Genomic DNA, 26,458 nt, shown 5'->3' on the forward strand with positions numbered 1-26,458 from the left:
AACAGGAATTGACAAAATCGACAGGGAAGACTTCCTGAGACCTGGAACTTCAAGAACAAGAGGCCATAGATTTAAACTAGCTAAACACAGATGCCGAAGAAATATAAGAAAATTCACCTTCGCAAATAGAGTGGTAGACGGTTGGAACAAGTTAAGTGAGAAGGTGGTGGAGGCCAAGACCGTCAGTAGTTTCAAAGCGTTATATGACAAAGAGTGCTGGGAAGACGGGACACCACGAGCGTAGCTCTCATCCTGTAACTACACTTAGGTAATTACACTTAGGTAATTACACAGTGAGGCTACCTCAATTCTCTCCCTCCCTCCCTCACCAAAATTCCTCCTTCCACAATAGTACACACAACGCTAATTATAACCACAATCCTGGTCATTAATTCCTGTAAAAGAATAATTGACCAAAGTTTATTTTGAAATGAAACCTAAAAAGTCATTTGAAGATTGCTAGATGGATGAAATAATGCTGTGGTGCTGTGGCTAGCGCTGTGAACATCGTGAACAGCATTGAATCACTGATATTTGAACATTGTACCCAGTCATTATCACACTCAGGCTCTTCTATAATACTATCATGGCTAAATAAAACAGATTATATATATATTTTGACAATATTAGGCAATGCTGTGGTCACACGCTGAACAGCAGTGCTGTGCGCTCATGCTGCGAGCACCTTGGTTGCTCACTCACTACTGAGGCTCTGACACCCAGGAATGTGGACCATGATTTTTTTAAAGATGGCTCTGTTTACAAGAGCCCTGAGGAAGCTGATGTGAACCCCATGTAGCCACGAGAGTTTTGAATGGAACGTGAAAAATAAAAACACCCGGAGGCGTGTTGCGCACCCGATGCTTAGGCCTGCAGGCGTGTTGCGCAGTTAAAGGGTTAAGGCTACTCAATAGCTCTGTCGATAGAGTTTCACCTTCTCACACGTTGGGTCTGCAATTCAAGTCTCCTAGAGCCCAGGTGAATGGAAAGCTATACTTCTTTGTTACCTATTATAACAAAGTCAAGCGCTTAGGGAGTAGAAGAACTCCCGAGACCCTCTCCAGGTAGTCTCCAGAAATTATGCATCATCATATTCAAAGAAACAAATATTTCAAACTTTGCTAATATGAACCTGTTATTGTATTTTAAATACTATAGTCGTAATAAAATATTAAGTGGTTTCTAGTAACAGAGAATATATTTGATTTATAATATACAGTATAATTATTCCTGTGTAATTATGTGTAGTGCACCACAGCCTACACTAATGCACTTTTGGACGAGTCTGTGCATCAACAGCACGGTCAGCTTCTGAGCCCAACTTTATGACAGATCACATCAACACAATTGCCAAGATTTTTATTTTGAGGTATCCACTCTTATCACATGACTTTGTCACTTAAAAAGAGAATTTTTTGTATGCACAATGCATTTAATTACATATACAAATGGAGTTTAGTCAATATAAAAGCAAGTCATTGCAGCTAACCCAAAATGCTTTCCTAAATACTGTATATAGAAAATTATAGCTTTACAATGATACTGTAGTGTGAGTCTCGCGACTCGTGCCTTTGGCTGGAATACACAGTGATAATACTGACATGTGAGGTTATCAAGCATCATATTTTATCCACAGGCAAACACCAGAATGGCTCTTCTCACTCAGCTAAAACATTCTAATACGGAAACTCGTGTTACTAATCTTAAAAAAAAATCTGTTGTTTTTTTCCATGCTTATTGCACAATGTGAAATTTAGTATTTGTTGGTATCTTTAAGATTACTAAAGAAGTAAAGAGTTTGCACTTTACTTTACAATGACATTTGACACTAGTAACAATACTGCTGGTAATCCAGGTGTGTAGCACTTTCCCTCAAGTCTTAATCACACACCAACACACTACCTCGCTCACACTCTACACCCAACTATGCCAAATGTCTCGCTTAAATACCAGTAAGAAAATGGGAAAATCTTTTTATGGTCAAAGAAGTATACTATGGAAATACTGTACCTATACTGCAATATCAGTTAAGTTTTGCAAGGTATGATCAGTTTTCATAAAATATAAATTTGTTAAAGGCATTTCCAAGGTCTGATGATCCTTGCAACTGATATGAGGATCAAAGGACTATGTTGGCCTAAACCAGAGTAGTTTACCAAAATAGTCAAAATGTTGCACACACTCTACCGTCACAAGTCTCATACTACAGCTACCAATTAACACATTTCTCACCGTAGATTCTTACAATTAGATAAAAACAAAAATGTTACAAAAACAAAAATTCCCTTGACCAGGCTGGATTAATTAATTTATTATATTTCTCAAAGTCACTTAAATTTTAGCATCAATTGCACAGTATTATATCTTGTATCAGTTCCTGACACGGTCTATTTCAGAGTACAGTTTTAGTTTTTATTTAGATAAATACACAGCATTTCTGAATGCTTATGAACATGAACTCCAGCCACACAACAAAGTTTGTTTAGTCACACTAACAATAAAATGCCCAAAGTGCTTCTTTCAAAAGTTTGACAGAGGTGAATACAAACTAGCTGCTATATGCAGTCTTCTTATGGCCAGACATTAAAAGTACTCACAGTGTAACTAAACGTTACTGATAATATTAAATTTACTGCCATAATTCAAATCACGGCAAATTATTTACGTATTAAATAAGAGTGGAATATACAACAGAGCAATTATAAAACATTACACAAATGTTCACGTGTGAAAATTTCAACATACAAGAAGAAACATTTGGTCCTAAAATACAAAACTCATCATTCATAAAAGACACAAGCAAAGTTGTTGTAGGTGCTGTCTCTCTCTCCCAGCTGACATACACTAGTGTTAATGTGTTTGGTGAAACACGCAGTTTCAACATCTCGATACACTAGAGCAAATCGGTTGGGTTGTGGCATCACAGTCAGTAGCTGGTGAAAGAAAGATTATTATTTCGTAAACACAAGAAAATATATGGTTCGCGTGTATTTCCTAATCTGAATGTGAAAAGGATCTGGGAATCATGATTAGCAGTAATTTTAAGCCAAAAAATTAATGCACAAATATACAGAATAAAGCCTTTATATCATTGTGATTTACTTCTAAAGGTGCTAGCAATATGATATCTAATCCTCAGTTTTATCTTTCTCTTATTAAGCTCTATATAGATTTTGCAGTTATTATAGTCACAATATTATAGAATGGACCAACATTTACTTGAATGCACCAGAAGAGGATGATAAAGGTGATCCCAGAAATTTTAAATCTTCCTTTTGAAGAGGGATTAAAAAACCAGCGTTGAATGTAATGAAACGCCATTTTTTGGGTGAGACCCAGAGGCTCCCCCGGAGCTATCCAGGCTGATATGTAACTATTAGCTTTCTGGCATCAGTCAAAGTGCATGGAGTTCTTGCCTACCGGGGACCATGAGCCAGAACCTGGCCCCTTCAGAGAGGCACAAGGAGCAATGGCCTATAGAAACCCCCATGTGGTTGGAAGCATTCTATGTCTGCCATCGACCGGCTCTGGCACCCAGAAAGGTAGGTGCCCCAAAACAAACCCCTATTCTGGTGAAAATATTGCTACCAAAAGCCAAACAAGTGGACAGAACTCCCCAAATGAAAACTTGCAAACTAGCATGACATCATCACGTCTCCAAGCTGCCGTCTGAGCAACCTCCCCCTCCCAGAGAGGGGGAAGAGAGAGCCCCAGACCCCTGGGCCGATGATCCAACCAGCAGTTCATGGCTGATGTGATACTGTCAGGTCGGGTGCCTCTGCCTCCTGATTTGGTTTCAGTTACTGTGCCTTGTGGCATGGACAGTCTTTACAGGAGCCACACACATTCTGGTGTGGTGTGTGAGCCAGGAGTAATATTCTATGGTACTTGGGCTGCATGTGCCTAGGGTTTCCTTCCCTAGGTGCCTGGTAAGTACTGCCCTTGGGGGCTTGGGGCCACCTTCCACAAGTGTCCTTGGGGTCTACCTCTGCTGTGTCTTTTAGTTTGGTACTTGGCCGCCCTTGGAGTCAGCTGGGGTTTTTGTTGCCCTTGTTTGCCTCTGGGTAGGGTAGTTTTCGTCACTGGTAGGGGCGCGGGATACTGCACAGCTAGTTATCATTTCTTATAGCGGTGATATTCTAAGAGCCAGAACCCAGGTAGATTCCAGGGAGGAAGCCAGCACCGCCTGCTGACATGCGAGCCGGGAGGCATAAATGAGCGACACTGCATCTCGCAGGATCAGCGCAAACAGCTACAACAAGGCAGACGACGTGCGAGCTGCCGAGCCCAAGGCACCGGACCCAGGAACGGTCCCAAGCGCCTCCACATCCTCCTCAAGCCAGTCAGAAGACAGCTGCAGGAGGGAAAAGAAACGCAAGGCCGAAGCCAGGAGGTCACGTGCGCGCAAGTCCTCAGCCACCTGCACAGCCGGAAGGAAGGGGACCTGTACATGAAGGTGCACAACGCCAAAATCCCGAGGAAGGGCAGGGGCAAACAAGCACTCATTGAGGTGCTCAAACTCTCCCCACCCCCCCCCAGGAAAACCTATACCACCGCAATGCCTCACGCCACTCAAGCATGCGGGAACAACAGAAGGTATGCCATGCCTCCAAACCAAAAACAGGACAGTCCGCTAGCCAGGACAACTCCGGAACCTCATAACGGATCCAGTAGGGAAACGAAGATGGATCCATAATAGAGGCGTAATCTGGGTCACGCAGGAGGCATTCCAATTAGGCCTCTCGCACTTTATGAGGCTGGATGAGGGAAGCCGAAAACCTCCGGAAAGACGGGACCGAAGCACCATAAGGGACATGAAACCAAACCCAGGGAGGGGCAGACACCAAATCCAATTCATATGCAGAGGGAAGAAAGGAAAGCCCCACTCCTTGTAACAGTAAGCCCCGCTCAGAGCGTAGAAAAACCCAGGCGGGGCCCAAGGCCCCCAAGTCGGCCCCTCTCCAGCCCCGGAATCCTTCACATCAGGACCCGGGGCCGTGTCATCTCCCAAAGCCCCGGCCTCAAAAGAAAAGGCTGGCGCAGCCGTAAAAGCCAGACAGAAGGGGGCCCACTGGTCAGACCCAGGCGCTTCGGCAGGGAGAACCGACTCGAATACCTCAGTCGCCACTCCAGAAGGGGCATCCCCCAAGACTGCCCAAGTCTCAAGACCATCTAAACCCTGCCCTGACCCCGAAACCCTCAGACATTTCGGGGCCGGAAGCAGGGGAAGGGGGGGACCAGATAGAACTACAGCAGAGGAAGGACGAGGGGGCACAGACAGAACCAAGGCCGAAGCTACCATTACCCCCAAGTCCAGGTCCCTATAAGCAAAATGGGGCAGACTCGGGGCATCCGGCATAGCAACCAACCTAGCGTGTTGTAACAACCTAAACCTAACATGCAACGCTTGCGCCGTCTGTACCCGAATAACGTCATCAGTAGACTGGGTAAACTTGAGTCACAAGCATGCAACAAAACTCACAGGACTCTGGGTCGAAAGTGTCACCAACTCAACAGGCAGCGTGACGGAGACAAAAACAGTGAGAGTCACCCTGAGACAAGGGGACAGAGCAACCCTCGAACTCGCATAAAGGAAGGAAGGGGGGCTCAGGGGGTCATATCCATCGGACCCACACACTCTTGTGGAGTTTCCCAGGGTCCTGAGATGGAACTCACGCTCAAGGAAGCCCAGGCAGGGTACTACTAACCGGCGCCCAAGTCTACCAAACAGGTTTCTAGGAACTGAACCCCCAGGACGTGTACACTCACGGGGGACCAAGGAGGGGATACCACCTGAACAGAGAAGAGTACTCAGTACACAGGGGGCAAGAACCAAGGCAGACCCCCCACCAGGCAAGCAAACAAAAAAAAGAAAACCCCGCAGGACAGTGTACCCAGGTAGACCAGAGCCGGCTGCTATGAATGGTGAAAACAAGCTGCCCAGTACCCTGCGCCCCTTACCTGTGCAAACTGCCTCCTACCCTAAGGCGAACAAGGGAGTCAGAACACCCTAACACACAAAGGGCGGACAAAAATCGAACAGTAAACGGCCAAGCAGAGGAAGAACCCAAGGAACTTGTGGAAGGTTGCCCCAAGCCCCAAACGGCAGTATTCACAGGGCACCTAGGGAAGGGAACCCTAGGCGCATGCAGCCCGAGTACTGAAGAAATATTCCTGGCTTATGCACCCCCTAAAAGACAGCCACCACACACAAGGCACAGAGCTGAAAATAAGTCTGGAGCCAGAGTACACGACCTCTGCCTAGCGCATCAGCCTCAGAACTGGAGTCTTGGGTAGCCGGCACGAGGGGTCTGGGGCTCCCCATTCACCCTCCTGGGGAGGAGGGAGCTGCGCAGACAGAGGCGCGGCGATGTGTGACGTCATGCTCGCTTGCTCATTTCAGTTTAGGGGAGTTCTGTCCACTTGTTCGACTTTTTATAGTAATTTTCACCGGAATCGGGGTTTGTTTTAGGGAACCTACCTTTCTGGGTGCATGACCCGGTCGATGGCAGACATAGAATGCTTCCAACCACACAGGGGTTTCTATAGGCCATTGCTCCTCATACTTCTCTGAGGGGGCCAGGTTCTGGCTCGGGGTCCCCCGGTAGGTCCTAAGAACTCCATACACATGACTGATGCCAAAGTCTGACATTAGCAATATCCAGCCTGGATAGCTCCGGGAAACCGAAGGGGCTCCCCCCAGAAAAGGGACGAAAATCTAAGAGCCAGGGACCAAGCACATTCCAAAGAGTGATCGAGCAATGCCTGTCTGCATGGGAGGCGAGAAGCAAAGAACAGAGACACCGCTTCTTTCATAATCAGCGCAAACAACTTCAACAAGGCAGCCAACGCCCGAGCCACTGAGGCATCGCACCGGATGCAGGCCCGGAACCCAGCGCCTTCACATCCTCTTCAAGCCAATCTGAAGACAGCCCAAGCAGGGAAAAGAAGCACAAGACCGAGGCCAAATGCCCACAGGCGCACAAGTCTTCAGCTCCCAAGGATGCCGTAAGGACAGGATCCTGCACGTGAAACTGTACCTGGCCGATATCACGAGGAAGCACAGGGGCGAACAAGCATGCATTGAGGTGCTCAAACTTGCCCCCCAAGTAAACCTGAACTACAGTAGTAGTTTCTCGCCACTCAAGCGTGCGGGTCCGACAGAACGCATGCCACACCCCCAATGAAAAGAAAAGGCAATCTGCCAACCAGGAAGACTCCTGTACCTTGTAATGCACCCAGTAAGGAAAAGAGGAACCAAACTCAAATGAAGAAGGCTCCATTATTGAGGCGAAATCCGGGTCTCTCAAGAGGTACGACGCAAGAGCCTCCCGAACCTCCTTATGCAGGATATGGGAAGCCAAAAACCTCCGGAAAGAGGGAACCGAGGAACCCAGGGGAACCCGGAGAGGAGCCGAACTCATATCAAATTCGTGCAGGGAGGGTGGGGTTGATAAAAAAAAAAAAAACTCCCCCTCCAGCAACAAGCCCCCCCCCAAGGGTACCAACACCCAAGTGGGGTCAAACGTGACTCAAGCCCCCTAAGTCAACTTCTCCCCAGCCCTGGGATCCTCCACGTCAGGACCCAAGGCAGAGCCATCCTCCAAACCCTCTGACCCTGGAGAAAAGGCAGAGTCCACCGGAAAAGCAGGGAAGAAGGGGGGTCCACTGGTCCGACCCAAAAGCCCCAGCAGGAGGAACCAGCTCAAATGCCTCCACCCGCAGAACTCCAGGTCAAAGGTGTCATTGACCCAACAGGCAGCATGGTGAAGGCAAAAACGGTGGTGAGTGTCATCCGGAGACAAGGGGACAGAGCAACCTTCAAACTCGCACGAAGCGAGATGGGACTCAGAAGATGCGTTCATTGGACCAATGAGCCCCAATGGGGTTTTCAAGGGGCCCTGAGGCTGATTGCTAAGGGAAGCCAGACAAGGTACTGCTAATCGGTTATCTAAGAATGCTAACCGGTTATCTAAGAACTACCAAACAAACAAACAAAAGTTGAACCCCTGCGATGTGTACAATCACGGGGACCTAGCAGAGGATCACCAAAATAATACAAGTGGTCTTGTCGCCACACCAGGCAGACCCCCACCAGGCAAACAAAATGAAAGAAATAAAAAACTCGCAAAAGTACAACGTCTCCAGGAGGAACAGAACCAGCTGCTATGCGTACTATAAGACAGCTGCACAGTACCTTGCGCCCCTGCCAACGACGATACTACCTCCTATCCAAGACCAGACAGGGGTAGAAGAAACCCCAGCTGACCCCAAGGGCAGGCAATTGCCGAGCAGCAAAAGAACCCCGCGGAGGTAGTCCCCGACCTGTTTGTGGAAGGTAACCCCAAATTGCAAGGGCAGTACTTACAGGGCACTTAGGGAAGGTGACCCTAGATGCATGCAGCCCCAGTACACCTTTGAATTACACCTGGCTCACACACCACCACACAATAGCACAACACCACAAGGCATAGAACCTCTCAAATTTGGAGCCAGAGTCGAATGACCGCCATTCGACACATCAGCCTCTGAACTAGGGTAGGATAGCTGGTGAGGGGGGTCCGGGGCTCCCCCTTATCTCCTCCCATGGAAAGGGGGTAAGGGGGGAGCCACTCTTAACCCTGCAAATATGCAATTGCAGGGTTAAGAGTGGCATCTTGAGTGAGGTCAGCATGTGGATGCAAGCATTAGGTGACCTGAACTGCCATCTGGTGGGAGGCTGGGATATTACACTATCCACTCGATTTAACAACCTATATGGAGTTGTACCCAGATCATTAAATCCAGGGCTCTGTTAAATTCGGAGTAATTGAAATGTAGGGAATACTTTGAGTAATATTCAGGCCCCTTATTGACTAAAAATTAAATAATTCTGAGCCATAACTTACCACATCACTAAACACTTGTTATCAATCCTGGCAAAAATCCACATACTGTATTACAAATACCTAAACAAAATTAACACTTTCGCGCACCCCGCCCGCCACCCCTCAACTGTGCGATATAGGACCCAGGGTGTCACGGGAGCGCGCGTAAATTCTGAAAAGTGTATACTCTCTTCAACTTTGTCACCTTAATTCTCGTCCTACGAGATTAAATTTTGTATCATTGTGTTCGCAATAGAATTCTCTACAGCACTAAATGCATATAAACTCCAAAAGCCCGGCTAATTACCCGCAGCAAACAGAGAAAGTGCGCATGAGTTACCCAGGAGCGCGCAAACGCGATAAAATGTTTTCACTATTTTCACTCTGATCACCTCAATTTTCGTCCTAGGTCTTTCATTTTGGTATCAATGGGTTCGCAATAGAATTCTCTATAGGAACATTAGCATATAAAATAAAAAACCTGGTCACGCTCCAACCGCCGACGAGTTGAAGACGGGCCACGTGTTAGCCGCGAGCGAGCGCTCAGACGCCTTCCAGCTACACTCCCAATTCCCGCCCTTTTCAAGCCTTTCTTCCCAATTTTCTTCCTGGAAGGGCCTTGTTCATGATCACTATCCATCGTGGAGTAAGCGTAGATAGTTTCTAAAGCCGCAGTAAGAAATATAGCCACGGAAAATAGCCAAAATGTTCACACGTTCGAGATGCGAGGGGAGGCAACATTGGTCACAACAGTGGAGCGAAAACAATGGGCCCACAGTGTGTGCCAAGCCGCCTGAGGGCCACGAGGCTCAACAAAGAAAATGGGAAGACATCGGCGCGCATTTTAAAACCAGTCCCCAAAAAATCGGATAAAAACCTGATTTTTGGCGATTATTTAAAGTGGATGACGCAATGCTGCGTCATCCCCGGTATTACCGCCAGTAAACGGATGACGCAATGCTGCGTCATGCCCGGGCGAAAGTGTTAAAAATTGTGCCAAAGCATACAAGATTAATGAAATTACAAACATTTATAGAAGTGTACCTCTTCATCCACATTCTTGGCAATATATGATATAAAGCCTCCGTGCTGCTGGGACCACTGGCTAGACACATTGACGAACAGGTTAGCATCAAGAGCGCACTTGTTTTCCAAGTCATCTCGGAGGAGTGTGTAACATCCATGGCTCCATCTTTGTACATCAATGCTTACCCGCGGACAAGATTCTGTAATGAATATATTAAATATTGCACTTAACTGGTTCCAAACATATCAATAAATACCTATAATCAACTATAAGTAGAGACACTTCACCTACAGGTGATCAATGTGGGCCTATTCCTGATCTTCTCCTAAGCTGCCATAATTAATGATACAATATAAAACTTTAATTTTTTTTATTTTAATTTATGTATATGTGCAAGAGTTCTTACATTCTCATAAAGCAAACATTCTTGCATGCATAGCATTCCTGACAGGTCCTTAATCCTCATTCTCCCCAGAATATGACCCGGCATATTCATGGGTACCTGTTAACAACCAGGTACCCATTCACTGCTGGGTAAACAGAGGCTACAATTAATTTAAGGATTGGTGCCCAGTCAATTCTCCCCGGCCACGATGCGAACCCAGGTCAAAGCACTCGTGAAGCGCCAAGAGTTACTCATTGTTGGATCAAGTTTTGTTTGCCACATAAATAATTGTGAAATATTTCTAGGGGTGTTATTGTGAGTTATATGACTCATATTTCTGGCAAATGTGTTGCAGTAATGGGTTAACCTTTGATTCCCATGTGGAAGCGAACACGAATTTGGGAATTATGTTTGCCTCAGACAAAGTTAGGAGAGCCTGGCATACTGAATGTGACCCTACAGCATCACTGCCATAAGCTCATGGCAGCTAATGAGGAAACCTGTACAGAATATTGTCAATATAAAACGGTCATTTTTTTGTATCGTTCTGGCTCAAGATGTGAAAAAAGGCCGAACTCAAAGAATCTCGGCAAAAGAGTTGGAATATTATGAGAGCAAGTCTTCACAACATGGGACGATTTTTTAATACCAAGACATGTTAATGTTCTTATATACAATATTTTGACTGAGTGACACACTGGTGGCAATTCTCACACATCGGGGAAGGGGGGGGGGGGATAAAATAGTTAAATCAAACTCGACTAACCTTTAGCATCTTCCACATTTGATTCAGGCTCAGAATCTGAAGGAGCAAGTTTGTGAAAGGTGAGTCCTGTCAGCTGTGACACTATTAAGAAGAGAGCCTCAGACTTCAAGAACTTTAGACAGTCAACAATTATGTCAGGTACCTGATCAAGCGTGAGAACCTGCAATAAAGAATTGCACATCTTTAATTTCCAAGTCATAAGAGAATGGAGATTTCTGCTCTGGGATAAAATATAAATCTGTTCTTTAAAACACAATTCGCTCAAATCTGAGCTCACAATTATTGTCGGAAACACACAAAAGAACAGCGGAGGAATCTTGACTTATAGGAGAAATAAAGTTGCTAAGTATAAACAATTTTCTCTAGACTACAAATTTCTCTAGACTACAAATGTTTTTCTCACGACTGGAAAACTGAAAGTGAAACAGATACTACGATATAAATGATACGAAATATGACCAATAACCAAATGGGAAAGTGAGAAGGTACACAGATGCCAGCATACTGTGTTTATGTACATCAATAGGGTAATGTAATGACTATAGGCTGGTGTAACGACCATGAGCTGGTGTAACGACCACAGCCTGGTGTAACGATCACAGGCTGGTGTAACGACCACAGGCTGGTGTAACGACCACAGCCTGGTGTAGCGATCACGGGGTGGTGTAATGACCACAGCCTGGTGTAGCGACCACAGGGTGGTGTAATGACCAAAGCCTGGTGTAACAACCACAGCCTGGTGTAACGACCACGGGGTGGTGTAATGACCACAGCCTGGTGTAGCGACCACGGGGTGGTGCAACGACCACAGCCTGGTGTAACGATCACAGGCTGGTGTAACGACCACAGCCTGGTGTAACGATCACAGGCTGGTGTAACGACCACAGGCTGGTGTAACGACCACAGCCTGGTGTAGCGACCACAGGGTGGTGTAATGACCACAGCCTGGTGTAGCGACCACAGGGTGGTGTAATGACCAAAGCCTGGTGTAACGATCACAGCCTGGTGTAACGACCACAGCCTGGTGAAACGACCACAGCCTGGTGAAACGACCACAGCCTGGTGTAACGACCACAGGCTGGTGTAACGACCACAGCCTGGTGTAGCGACCACGGGGTGGTGTAATGACCACAGCCTGGTGTAGCGACCACAGCCTGGTGTAGCGACCACAGGGTGGTGTAATGACCAAAGCCTGGTGTAACGATCACAGCCTGGTGTAACGACCACAGCCTGGTGAAACGACCACAGCCTGGTGAAACGACCACAGCCTGGTGTAACGATCACAGGCTGGTGTAACGACCACAGGCTGGTGTAACGACCACGGGGTGGTGTAATGACCACAGCCTGGTGTAGCGACCACAGCCTGGTGTAACGACCACAGCCTGGTGAAACGACCACAGCCTGGTGAAACGACCACAGCCTGGTGTAACGATCACAGGCTGGTGTAACGACCACAGGCTGGTGTAACGACCACGGGGTGGTGTAATGACCACAGCCTGGTGTAGCGACCACAGCCTGGTGTAGCGACCACGGGGTGGTGTAATGACCACAGCCTGGTGTAACGACCACAGCCTGGTGTAACAACCACAGCCTGGTGTAACGACCACGGGGTGGTGTAACAACCACAGCCTGGTGTAACGACCACGGGGTGGTGTAATGACCACAGCCTGGTGTAACGACCACGGGATGGTGTAGCGACCACAGCCTGGTGTAACAACCACAGCCTGGTGTAACGACCACGGGGTGGTGTAACAACCACAGCCTGGTGTAACGACCACGGGGTGGTGTAATGACCACAGCCTGGTGTAACGACCACAGGGTGGTGTAATGACCACAGCCTGGTGTAACAACCACAGCCTGGTGTAACGACCACGGGATGGTGTAGCGACCACAGCCTGGTGTAACAACCACAGCCTGGTGTAACGACCACGGGGTGGTGTAACAACCACAGCCTGGTGTAACGACCACGGGGTGGTGTAATGACCACAGCCTGGTGTAACGACCACAGCCTGGTGTAGCGACCACAGCCTGGTGTAACAACCACAGCCTGGTGTAACGACCACAGGGTGGCGTAATGACCACAGCCTGGTGTAACGACCACAGCCTGGTGTAACGACCACAGCCTGGTGTAACGACCACAGCCTGGTGTAGCGACCACAGGCTGGTGTAGCGACCACAGCCTGGTGTAGCGACCACGGGGTGGTGTAATGACCACAGCCTGGTGTAGCGACCACAGGCTGGTGTAGCGACCACAGGCTGGTGTAGCGACCACAGCCTGGTGTAGCGACCACAGGCTGGTGTAGCGACCACAGCCTGGTGTAACGACCACAGGCTGGTGTAACGACCACGGGGTGGTGTAATGACCACAGCCTGGTGTAGCGACCACAGCCTGGTGTAGCGACCACAGGCTGGTGTAGCGACCACAGGCTGGTGTAGCGACCACAGGCTGGTGTAGCGACCACAGCCTGGTGTAAACGACCACAGCCTGGTGTAACGACCACAGCCTGGTGTAACGACCACAGCCTGGTGTAACGACCACAGCCTGGTGTAACGACTACAGCCTGGTGTAGCGACCACAGGCTGGTGTAACGACCACGGGGTGGTGTAATGACCACAGCCTGGTGTAACGACCACAGCCTGGTGTAACGACCACAGCCTGGTGTAACGACCACAGCCTGGTGTAACGACCACAGCCTGGTGTAACGACCACAGCCTGGTGTAGCGACCACAGGCTGGTGTAACGACCACGGGGTGGTGTAATGACCACAGCCTGGTGTAGCGACCACAGGCTGGTGTAACGACCACGGGGTGATGTAATGACCACAGCCTGGTGTAACGACCACGGGGTGGTGTAATGACCACAGGCTGGTGTAGCGACCACAGGCTGGTGTAGCGACCACAGGCTGGTGTAGCGACCACAGGCTGGTGTAACGACCACAGCCTGGTGTAGCGACCACAGCCTGGTGTAGCGACCACAGCCTGGTGTAGCGACCACAGCCTGGTGTAGCGACCACGGGGTGGTGTAATGACCACAGCCTGGTGTAACGACCACGGGGTGGTGTAATGACCACAGCCTGGTGTAGCGACCACAGCCTGGTGTAGCGACCACAGCCTGGTGTAGCGACCACGGGGTGGTGTAATGACCACAGGCTGGTGTAACGACCACGGGGTGGTGTAATGACCACAGCCTGGTGTAACGACCACAGCCTGGTGTAGCGACCACGGGGTGGCGTAATGACCACAGCCTGGTGTAGCGACCACAGCCTGGTGTAGCGACCACAGCCTGGTGTAGCGACCACAGGCTGGTGTAGCGACCACAGCCTGGTGTAACGACCACAGCCTGGTGTAACGACCACAGGCTGGTGTAACGACCACAGGCTGGTGTAGCGACCACAGGCTGGTGTAGCGACCACAGGCTGGTGTAGCGACCACAGCCTGGTGTAACGACCACAGCCTGGTGTAGCGACCACAGCCTGGTGTAACGACCACAGGCTGGTGTAACGACCACAGCCTGGTGTAGCGACCACAGCCTGGTGTAACGACCACAGCCTGGTGTAACGACCACAGCCTGGTGTAACGACCACAGGCTGGTGTAGCGACCACAGCCTGGTGTAACGACCACAGGCTGGTGTAGCGACCACAGCCTGGTGTAACGACCACAGCCTGGTGTAACGATCACAGCCTGGTGTAACGACCACAGGCTGGTGTAACAACCACAGCCTGGTGTAACGACCATGGGGTGGTGTAACAACCACAGCCTGGTGTAACGACCACGGGGTGGTGTAACAACCACAGCCTGGTGTAACGACCACGGGGTGGTGTAATGACCACAGCCTGGTGTAACGACCACAGCCTGGTGTAGCGACCACAGCCTGGTGTAACAACCACAGCCTGGTGTAACGACCACAGGGTGGCGTAATGACCACAGCCTGGTGTAACGACCACAGCCTGGTGTAACGACCACAGCCTGGTGTAACGACCACAGCCTGGTGTAGCGACCACAGCCTGGTGTAGCGACCACAGCCTGGTGTAGCGACCACAGCCTGGTGTAGCGACCACGGGGTGGTGTAATGACCACAGCCTGGTGTAGCGACCACAGGCTGGTGTAGCGACCACAGCCTGGTGTAGCGACCACGGGGTGGTGTAATGACCACAGCCTGGTGTAGCGACCACAGGCTGGTGTAGCGACCACAGGCTGGTGTAGCGACCACAGCCTGGTGTAGCGACCACAGGCTGGTGTAGCGACCACAGCCTGGTGTAACGACCACAGGCTGGTGTAACGACCACGGGGTGGTGTAATGACCACAGCCTGGTGTAGCGACCACAGCCTGGTGAAGCGACCACAGGCTGGTGTAGCGACCACAGGCTGGTGTAGCGACCACAGGCTGGTGTAGCGACCACAGCCTGGTGTAAACGACCACAGCCTGGTGTAACGACCACAGCCTGGTGTAACGACCACAGCCTGGTGTAACGACCACAGCCTGGTGTAACGACTACAGCCTGGTGTAGCGACCACAGGCTGGTGTAACGACCACGGGGTGGTGTAATGACCACAGCCTGGTGTAACGACCACAGCCTGGTGTAACGACCACAGCCTGGTGTAACGACCACAGCCTGGTGTAACGACCACAGCCTGGTGTAACGACCACAGCCTGGTGTAGCGACCACAGGCTGGTGTAACGACCACGGGGTGGTGTAATGACCACAGCCTGGTGTAGCGACCACAGGCTGGTGTAACGACCACGGGGTGATGTAATGACCACAGCCTGGTGTAACGACCACGGGGTGGTGTAATGACCACAGGCTGGTGTAGCGACCACAGGCTGGTGTAGCGACCACAGGCTGGTGTAGCGACCACAGGCTGGTGTAGCGACCACGGGGTGGTGTAATGACCACAGCCTGGTGTAACGACCACGGGGTGGTGTAATGACCACAGCCTGGTGTAGCGACCACAGCCTGGTGTAGCGACCACGGGGTGGTGTAATGACCACAGGCTGGTGTAACGACCACGGGGTGGTGTAATGACCACAGCCTGGTGTAACGACCACAGCCTGGTGTAGCGACCACGGGGTGGCGTAATGACCACAGCCTGGTGTAGCGACCACAGCCTGGTGTAGCGACCACAGCCTGGTGTAGCGACCACAGGCTGGTGTAGCGACCACAGCCTGGTGTAACGACCACAGCCTGGTGTAACGACCACAGGCTGGTGTAACGACCACAGGCTGGTGTAGCGACCACAGGCTGGTGTAGCGACCACAGGCTGGTGTAGCGACCACAGCCTGGTGTAACGACCACAGCCTGGTGTAGCGACCACAGCCTGGTGTAACGACCACAGGCTGGTGTAACGACCACAGCCTGGTGTAGCGACCACAGCCTGGTGTAACGACCACAGCCTGGTGTAACGACCACAGCCTGGTGTAACGACCACAGCCTGGTGTAACGACCACAGGCTGGTGTAGCGACCACAGCCTGGTGTAACGACCACAGGCTGGTGTAGCGACCACAGCCTGGTGTAACGACCACAGCCTGGTGTAACGATCACAGCCTGGTGTAACGACCACAGGCTGGTGTAACGACCACGGGGTGGTGTAATTGTAACGGGGGGTGGGGAAAATAGCTCTATCTTGTCCATTATTCCACCCCCCAGTTAACTAACGAGGCCGGGGGAAACAGCTCTCTCTAGTCCGTTATCCCGTCCCCAGTTAGCCAACTATTCTAGAGCACCTCCAGAGTTCCTAAGGCAACCTCTCTCGTTCAACACCTTGTAACCTAGGTGAACCTAGAAAGAAGAGAGAAGAAAGAAGATAAGACAAGCTGAGTGAGACACGATGCCTCGTGTCCCTTGCTGGTATCAGCATCATTGCATGGAGCGTAATTGCAAGACAGGATCGTTTGCCTTAACTGGCCGCCCCTCCTACAAGCATGTTGCTCTGTTGAGTGATTCTTCCTGTGTCATGCGGACTTGATGTGGCTGTCAGAAGTAGCTCTCTGAAGGAGGCGTGCTGGAGCAACAGGGAGGAAGAAGAGTAGGATGGGATTTCTACTGTTGGCAACTATATGAAGGTCTCGAAACTTGTAGTCCCTATAGCTGTGAAGAACCCCAATATACGTCTCTCATGGTGATTGACGTAGGGCCAATTACAGATCAGCTGGGACAACCGAATTCCACGGTCCTGTGCGCAGTTCAAGTAGTAACGGCTTTCGGGTTGACCAAGGGTTGTTGTGCGTTAACGACGGAGAAGCGACGGAGGCAGTTGTGTTGAAGAAATGTGGTACAGGATTATCTACAAGACCAAGCAGTGACGTCGCCCAGCCAGAGACAATGGACGTCTGTCTATATATTTCATTTTTTTAGAGTAGGATGATGTATATTTGTTTAGCTAGGATGTATTCTTTTCGTTAATAAAGTTGTCGCACACAGCTAGCTTGCTTTAGCAGTGTTGCAAAAACTTTATTTTCGGGGAGAAGGGGAGATGTAACACTGTAAAAGTGTTTGGTTTAGGTTAATACATACATAGAGTACATGAGTCACAGACAAGGATCGGAGAGGCGCCAGTGGTCTGCCTGAGATCTCACACCTCTAACCGTTAACGACCCCAAGTGACCTGAGGTCAGATCATGAGAATTTCACCTTGCTTCCGCTAAGCTCTTAATTGGAGCCGGGTAGCCTTCAAACATGCCGACGTTTAAGGAGTGGCTTGGTAGTGCCGGAGGCTATCTACTTGTGGGCGGAGTTAGCTACTAGGTTCCCCAATATAAACTCGGAGAGCTATCGAGCATTAAGCAATAGGAGACCGGCCAGCGGAGCAGAGCAGAGGCCAGCCGTCGAGATAGGCCGTCACCAGACGGGGGGTGACGCCTGCCTGAAAATTGCAGACCCCCCCCCCCTCTCTATTCAACTTAGACTCAGTCCTCGGTGAGTGAACATTTAGGTGACTTGGTCGTGTTTACATATGTTGTGTGATGATCAGGGGCAGTCAAGTTGTAGGGTTCTCGAATTCTTGGATGATGACTCACTTTGCATATTAAACTGGAACATTTTAATTGAATTGCTAAATTATGATACTTCATGTGAAATATAATTATGAATTTATTATTTAAATTGTGTTTAACTTTGTTCCCTAGAGATTTTGAGTTGAGGTGAGAAAGCCTCTGTAGTTACTGGTTTCATGGTTTAGAATGAGTACATGATAAAGATGGGACCATACTAATAATGATCTCTTGATAACATCTTTTGAGAATTTTGTGATACAGACAAGTTCCATTCCTTGTCTTGTATGTAATGATCATGAATGGATGGTGGCAGCATTTCGTCTTCTACTATCTACTCTTCTACTTCTACTATCTACTCTTCTACTACTACCTATCTATTCCTCTCCCTCCACCCCTCTCTAAACTCTCCCTTTCAACTAATGACCCTCCTCGCTCCTCCCACCTCCCTACCTCTCACCCCGAACCCTCACTAATTACTTCACTATTCATTTCTTTCCTTTCGCTTTCTCTTATACGTTTTGTGGCAATGATTTTGTATTCTAGAGTTCTCTCTAGAGTTTCGGGTAGCTGATCCAGTTACGACGCCTTGTAGTCTTAGTACCTAGGTAGTCAAATACCTAGGTTACAAGGTGTTGAACGAGAGAGGTTGCCTTAGGAACTCTGGAGGTGCTCTAGAATAGTTGGCTAACTGGGGACGGGATAACGGACTAGAGAGAGCTGTTTCCCCCGGCCTCGTTAGTTAACTGGGGGGTGGAATAATGGACAAGATAGAGCTATTTTCCCCACCCCCCGTTACATAATGACCAGCCTGGTGTAACGACCACAGCCTGGTGTAACGACCACGGGGTGGTGTAATGACCACAGCCTGGTGTAACGACCACGGGGTGGTGTAATGACCACAGCCTGGTGTAGCGACCACGGGCTGGTGTAACAACCACAGCCTGGTGTAACGACCACGGGGTGGTGTAACAACCACAGCCTGGTGTAACGACCACAGCCTGGTGTAATGACCACAGCCTGGTGTAACGACCACGGGATGGTGTAATGACCACAGCCTGGTGTAACAACCACAGCCTGGTGTAACGACCACAGCCTGGTGTAACGACCACAGGCTGGTGTAACGACCACAGAGTGGTGTAACGACCACAGGCTGGTGTAATGACCACAGGCTGGTGTAACGACCACAGGCTGGTGTAACGACCACAGCCTGGTGTAACGACCACAGCCTGGTGTAACGACCACAGGCTGGTGTAACGACCACAGAGTGGTGTAACGACCACAGGCTGGTGTAATGACCACAGGCTGGTGTAACGACCACAGGCTGGTGTAACGACCACGGGGTGGTGTAATGACCAGCCTGGTGTAACGACCACAGCCTGGTGTAACGACCACGGGGTGGTGTAATGACCACAGCCTGGTGTAACGACCACAGCCTGGTGTAACGACCACAGCCTGGTGTAACGACCACAGGCTGGTGTAACGACCACAGGCTGGTGTAATGACAGCAGGCTGGTGTAACGACCACGGGGTGGTGTAATGACCAGCCTGGTGTAACGACCACAGCCTGGTGTAACGACCACAGCCTGGTGTAACGACCACAGCCTGGTGTAACGACCACAGCCTGGTGTAACGACCACAGGGTGGTGTAACGACCACAGGCTGGTGTAACGACCACAGGGTGGTGTAACGATCACAGGCTGGTGTAATGACCACATGCTGGTGTAACGACCACAGGCTGGTGCAACGACCACAGCCTGGTATAACGACCACGGGCTGGTGTAACGACCACGGAGTGGTGTAACGACCACAGCCTGGTGTAACGACCACAGGCTGGTGTAACGATCACGGGCTGGTGTAACGACCACGGGCTGGTGTAACGACCACGGGCTGGTGTAACGACCACAGGCTGGTGTAACGACCACGGGCTGGTGTAACGACCACAGGCTGGTGTAACGACCACGGGCTGGTGTAACGATCACGGGCTGGTGTAACGACCACGGGCTGGTGTAACGACCACAGGCTGGTGTAACGATCACGGGCTGGTGTAACGACCACGGGCTGGTGTAACAACCACAGGCTGGTGTAACAATCACAGGCTGGTGTAACGACCACAGGGTGGTGTAACGACCACAGGGTGGTGTAACGACCACAGCCTGGTGTAACGACCACAGCCTGGTGTAACGATCACAGCCTGGTGTAACGACCACAGCCTGGTGTAACGATCACAGCCTGGTGTAACGACCACAGGCTGGTGTAACGACCACAGGCTGGTGTAACGACCACAGGCTGGTGTAACGACCACAGCCTGGTGTAACGACCACGGGCTGGTGTAACGACCACGGGGTGGTGTAACGACCACAGGCTGGTGTAACGACCACGGAGTGGTGTAACGACCACGGGCTGGTGTAACGACCACGGGCTGGTGTAACGACCACGGGCTGGTGTAACGACCACAGCCTGGTGTAACGACCACCGGCTGGTGTAACGACCACAGGCTGGTGTAACGATCACAGGCTGGTGTAACGACCACAGGGTGGTGTAACGACCACAGGCTGGTGTAACGACCACAGGCTGGTGTAACAACCACAGGCTGGTGTAACAACCACAGGCTGGTGTAACGATCACAGGCTGGTGTAACGACCACAGGGTGGTGTAACAACCACAGGCTGGTGTAACGATCACAGGCTGGTGTAACGACCACAGGGTGGTGTAACGACCACAGGCTGGTGTAACGATCACGGGCTGGTGTACTGAGTACAGGCTGGAGTTATGAGTACAGGCTGGTGTACTGAGTACAGGCTGGTGTACTGAGTACAGACTGGTGTACTGAGTACAGGCTGGTGTACTGAGTACAGGCTGAAGTACTGAGTACAGGCTGGAGTACTGAGTACAGGCTAGTGTACCGAGTACAGGCTGGAGTACTGAGTACAGGCTGGTGTAATGAGTACAGGCTGGTGTACTGAGTACAGGCTGATGTATCGAGTACACTCTGGTGTAATGAGTACAGGCTGGTGTACTGAGTACACAGACTGGTGTACTGAGTACAAGCTGGTGTACTGAGTACAGGCTGGTGTTCTGAGTACAGGCTGATGTACTGAGTACAGGCTGGAGTACTGAGTAAAGGCTGATGTACTGAGTACAGGCTGATGTACTGAGTACAGGCTGGAGTACTGAGTACAGGCTGGTGTACTGAGTACAGGCTATGGGAGCCAGTCAGCCGAGCGGACAGCATGCTGGACTTGTGATCCTGTGGTCCTGGGTTCGATTCTGGGCGCCGGCGAGAAACAATGGGCAAAGTTTCTTTCACCCTATGCCCCTGTTACCTAGCAGTAAAATAGGTACCTGGGTGTTAGTCAGCTGTCACGGGCTGCTTCCTGGGGGTGGAGGCCTGGTCGAGGACCGGGCCACGGGGACACTAAAGCCCCAAAATCATCTCAAGATAACCTCAAGAAGATAGTGTACTGAGTACAGGCTGGTGTACTGAGTACAGGCTGGTGTAATGAATACAGGCTGGTGTACTGAGTACAGACTGGAGTACTGAGTGCAGGCTGGAGTACTGAGTACAGGCTGGTGTAATGAATACAGGCTGGTGTACTGAGTACAGACTGGAGTACTGAGTACAGGCTGGTGTACTGAGTACAGGCTGGTGTACTGAGTACAGGTTGGATTACTGAGTACAGGCTAGTGTACTGAGTACAGGCTAGTGTACTGAGTACAGGCTGGAGTACTGAGTACAGGCTGGTGTACTGAGTACAGGCTGGTGTACTGAGTACAGGTTGGATTACTGAGTACAGGCTGGTGTACTGAGTACAGGCTGGAGTACTGAGTACAGGCTGGTGTACTGAGTACAGGCTGGTGTACTGAGTACAGGCTGGAGTACTGAGTACAGGCTGGTGTACTGAGTACAGGCTGGAGTACTGAGTACAGGCTGGTGTACTGAGTACAGGCTGGTGTACTGAGTGCAGGCTGGTGTACTGAGTACAGGCTGGAGTACTGAGTACAGGCTGGAGTACTGAGTACAGGCTGGTGTACTGAGTACAGGCTGGTGTACTGAGTACAGGCTGGTGTACTGAGTACAGGCTGGTGTACTGAGTACAGGCTGGAGTACTGAGTACAGGCTGGTGTACTGAGTACAGGCTGGAGTACTGAGTACAGGCTGGTGTACTGAGTACAGGCTAGTGTACTGAGTACAGGCTGGTGTACTGAGTACAGGCTGGTGTACTGAGTACAGGCTGGAGTACTGAGTACAGGCTGGTGTACTGAGTACAGGCTGGTGTACTGAGTACAGGCTGGAGTACTGAGTACAGGCTGGAGTACTGAGTACAGGCTGGTGTACTGAGTACAGGCTGGTGTACTGAGTACAGGCTGGAGTACTGAGTACAGGCTGGTGTACTGAGTACAGGCTGGTGTACTGAGTACAGGCTGGAGTACTGAGTACAGGCTGGTGTAGAAATAAATGAAATCTTACAAGTAAAGATAAGGTGTCAATTTTAAATAATTTATATTTTCTTTTAAAAGTTAAAATTTACAATATTCCAACATTTTATCATACCTCAAAGAACTGTTTATTGGCAGGTCCAGTCCTTGTCCAGTTGAGATTTTCCTGCTTAAGAGCTTCTGCGAGTTCGTTGTATTTATCCTCTGCAAGGAATGACTCGAGTTCAATCTCCGAATCTGCACGGAACTTATGACGTATTTCTTTCTGAATGTTCATATCCAGATAAGTTGGGTTGATCCAAGAATAGAGTTCTTCTTCCTGGAAAGCAATGTCTATTATTACATTTGTATATTTCAAAGTCCCATTACTATCAGGTTACCGACTGGCGATTATTGACATGGGCAGCCGGCTGCTCCTATGATGTTGCCATCAGCTGGCCAGCAGAAACTAGCGAGTGTATGACCAAATTACTGTCCACATTGTTTGCTGCATTGTCTGTTTACTTTCTATGAACCTTGCAGTTGCCTGTTTAGCTGCACTTCCTTTTTTGGGGGGGGTTGTTTATTCAGTGTGGGTGATCATGAGACAAGGAACAAGGTGGTCATCAGGAAGGAGTGGGCAAGGAATGAACCAGTTCAACCGCAAAAGGCCGAGGGTGAACCAGAGGTCCACCAAATCCCATTTCAGGACCAGGAAGAGAACCCACCGAAGGGACATTGTCATTTTGACCATGCCCGAAGCCACCCAATCCAGAATAACCTAATGCAGGCAAAGAAGAGAGGCCTGCCCAGAAAGGCCTGAACCCCCTGGAAGGGCAAGGAACTGACCAACTCTATTAGATGCTGCGAAAAACAACCTGAAACCCCCCTGAATTTTAGGACCTGGATTTGGCAAATGGAGCGTGTTAACCGCACCATCAAAGTTTTGAACTGCTAAAGGGCCTGCTTGATATCTGCTTGATGGGGTTCTGGGAGTTCTTCTACTCCCCAAGCCCGGCCCAAAGCCAGGCATGATTTGTGAGAGTTTGGTCCACCAGGCTGTTGCTTGGAGCAGCCCGCAGGCCCACATATCCCCCTCAGCCCGGTTGGTCCGGCACTCCTTGAAGAAAACTATCTACAGTAGTTTTCTCTGAAGCTGTCCACGGTTGTTCCAGCAATATTTCTTATGCAAGCTGGGAGGATGTTGAGCAACTGCGGACCTCTGACGTTTATACAGTTCTCTCTGATTTTGCCTATGGCACCCCTGCTCTTCACTGGTTCTATTTCTGCATTTTCTTCCATATCATTCACTCCAGTATGTTGTTATTTTACTGTGCGGATTTGGGACTTGGCCCTCCAGTATTTTCAGCATGTATATTATTTGATATCTCTCCTGTCGTCTTTTTAGCAAGTATATTTCGAGAGCTTTGAGAAAATCCCAATAATTTAGTTACTATATTGTGTCTATGTATGCCATTTATGTTCTCTGTACTCCCTCTAATTCAGCAATCTCTTCAGCTCTGAAGGGGGAAGTGAGTACTGACCAGTACTCAAGATGAGACAGCACAAGTAATTTGAAGAGTACAGTACAACCATTGTGATGGGATCCCTGGATTTGACAGTTCTTGTAATCCATCCTATCACTTTTCTGGCCGACGCAATATTTGCTTGGTTATGCTCCCTAAACGTTAAGTCGTCAGACATCATTATTCCCAAATCCTTTACATGTTGCTTTCCTACTATGGGCAAATTTGATTGTGTTTTGTTCCTTGTATTATGTTTAAGGTCCTCATTTTTACCGTACCTGAGCACCTGGAATTTATCACTGTTGAACATCATGTTATTTTCTGCTGCCCAGTTGAAAACTTTATTAATATCTGCTTGTAGTTTTTCAATGTCTTTAGCAGAGGAAATTTTCATGCTGATTTCTGTGTCATCTTCAAAGGATGATACGAAGCTGTGCCTTGTATTTGAGTCTATATCTGATATGAGAATAAGGAAAAGCAATGTTGCAAGGACTGTATCTTGAGGTACAGAGCTTTTAACTGTGCTTGGACTTGATTTTATATAGTTGACTGTTACTCTTTGTGTCCCGTTCGACAGATAACTGAGTATCCAGCATCCTATTTTACCGGTTATTCCCACTGACCTCAATTTGTGTGCCATCACTCAATAGTCACATTTATCGAATGCCTTTGCAAAGTCCGTGTATACAACATATGCATTCTGTTTTTCTTCTATTGCCTCAGGGATTTTGTCGTAGTGGTCCAGTAGCTGTTAGAGGCATGATCTTCCCGCTCTAAATCCATGTTGGCTTCAATTGTGGAGGTCACTGGTTTCCATGAAACTAGTGACCTGATTCCTGATCACTCTCTCAAATACTTTTATTATGTGGGACATTAGTGCAACTGGTCTATAATTCTTTGCCAATGCTTTGCTCCCTCCCTTGTGCAGGGGGCAATGTCTGCTGCTTTAAGCGCATCTGGTATCTTCCCTGTGTAGAAGCTCTTCTTCCACACTATACTGAGTGCCTGTGCTACTGGCACTTTGCATTTCTTTATAAACATTGAGTTACAAGAGTCTGAACCCGGGGCTGAGTACATGGGCATATTGTCAATTTTTCTTTCAAAATCTGCCACGCACGTGGGCCGGCACAAACCACGAGAGACCACCTTCAAAAAGTAGTGAACTGCTAAAGGGCCGGCACAAACCACGAGACACCAAAATCAATAGAGAGAGGGGGAGTGAAGAATAAGGAGAGGGGGAACAAGTTCCTGAAGATTGCATACACCAACATAGATGGAGTGAGATCGAAGATACTGGAGTTAAGTGATGTAATACAGCTGCAGACACCAGACATTGTTGCACTCACGGAGACAAAACTTGAAGATGTAATTTTAAATGAGGTCATATTCCCAAGGGGCTACTCAATTTGGAGACGGGACAGAAAAATTAGGAAAGGCGGTGGCGTTGCTGTGCTGGTAAAAGAACACCTAAAGGTGAAGGAAATAATGACTGCCAATCCACAAGAAGTTGACATAATAGCACTCTAGAGATCTGCTATGAGGATGATAAACTAATGATGATAAATGCATATAGTCCACCGCCAAGCAGCACATGGTCAAAGGAGGAGCTAGATAGTAAACGTGAAGGTCTTATAACAATAATGAGAGAGATTATAGCGAGAGCGGATAACGATAGATCACGACTGTTGATAGTCGGTGACTTCGACTTGAAATCCATAGACTGGGAAGCATATGAAGCTAAAACAGAAGATTTTTGGACCTGTAAATTTGTAGACCTCATCCTGGAAACATTCTTGTATCAACATGTTAAACAAGCTACGAGGATGAGGGAAGGGGACGTTCCCTCCATGCTAGATTTGATATTTACCAGGAAGGAGGAAGAGATATTTGACATTCAGTACCTTCCTCCCTTGGGTAAAAGTGACCATGTCTTTTTGGGAATAAAGTATGCAATGCGTTATAAGCTGGAAGAAAATAAGGAGGTTGAAGCAGTTGAAAAACCAGACTTCAGGAGAGGACATTATGGTGACCTTAGAAATTTTTTTAGTGAGTATAATTGGACAGACTTGATGCTAGGCAAGGAAGTGAATGAGATGTATGGCAAGTTTTGTGAAATATATGATAAAGGCACAAAAAAATTTATACCAAAACAGAGATGCAGAACTAGGAAACAGGATTGGTTCAATAGAAATTGCGAGAGGGCTAGAGACCGAAAGACACAAAAATGGAATCAATACAGGAAGAGGCCGAACCCCCAAACATACCAGCGATACAAAGATGCGAGAAACAACTACACGGCAGTGAGGAGAGAGGCAGAAAGAAATTTTGAAAAAGGGATTGCGGACAAATGTAAAACAGAACCAGGTCTATTCTATAAATTCATAAACAACAAATTGCAGGTAAAGGATAATATTCAGAGGTTGAAAATGGGAAATAGATTCACGGAAGATGAAAAGGAAATGTGTGAAACACTAAACG

General features: G+C 49.0%; 1 protein-coding gene across 4 annotated transcripts in view; it reads right to left on the minus strand.

Moving 5' to 3' along the window:
- Positions 1–2,281: 2,281 nt before the first annotated feature.
- LOC123764892 (Prolyl 3-hydroxylase sud1) overlaps positions 2,282–26,458 on the minus strand; it is a 79,156-nt gene continuing 54,979 nt past the window's right edge. For all 4 annotated transcript variants that reach the window (XM_069302675.1, XM_069302677.1, XM_069302676.1 and 1 more), the window contains exons 8-11: positions 22,591–22,794; positions 11,046–11,205; positions 9,912–10,093; positions 2,282–2,933 (exon numbers count right to left, since the gene is read on the minus strand). In XM_069302675.1, coding sequence (XP_069158776.1) covers positions 2,781–2,933; positions 9,912–10,093; positions 11,046–11,205; positions 22,591–22,794 — 699 coding nt within the window. In that variant the 3' untranslated portion in view covers positions 2,282–2,780. The remainder of the gene's footprint in view (positions 2,934–9,911; positions 10,094–11,045; positions 11,206–22,590; positions 22,795–26,458) is intronic.

Source organism: Procambarus clarkii, chromosome 48, assembly GCF_040958095.1.
Source record: "Procambarus clarkii isolate CNS0578487 chromosome 48, FALCON_Pclarkii_2.0, whole genome shotgun sequence".
In the NCBI taxonomy this organism is placed as follows: Eukaryota; Metazoa; Arthropoda; class Malacostraca; order Decapoda; family Cambaridae; genus Procambarus; species Procambarus clarkii.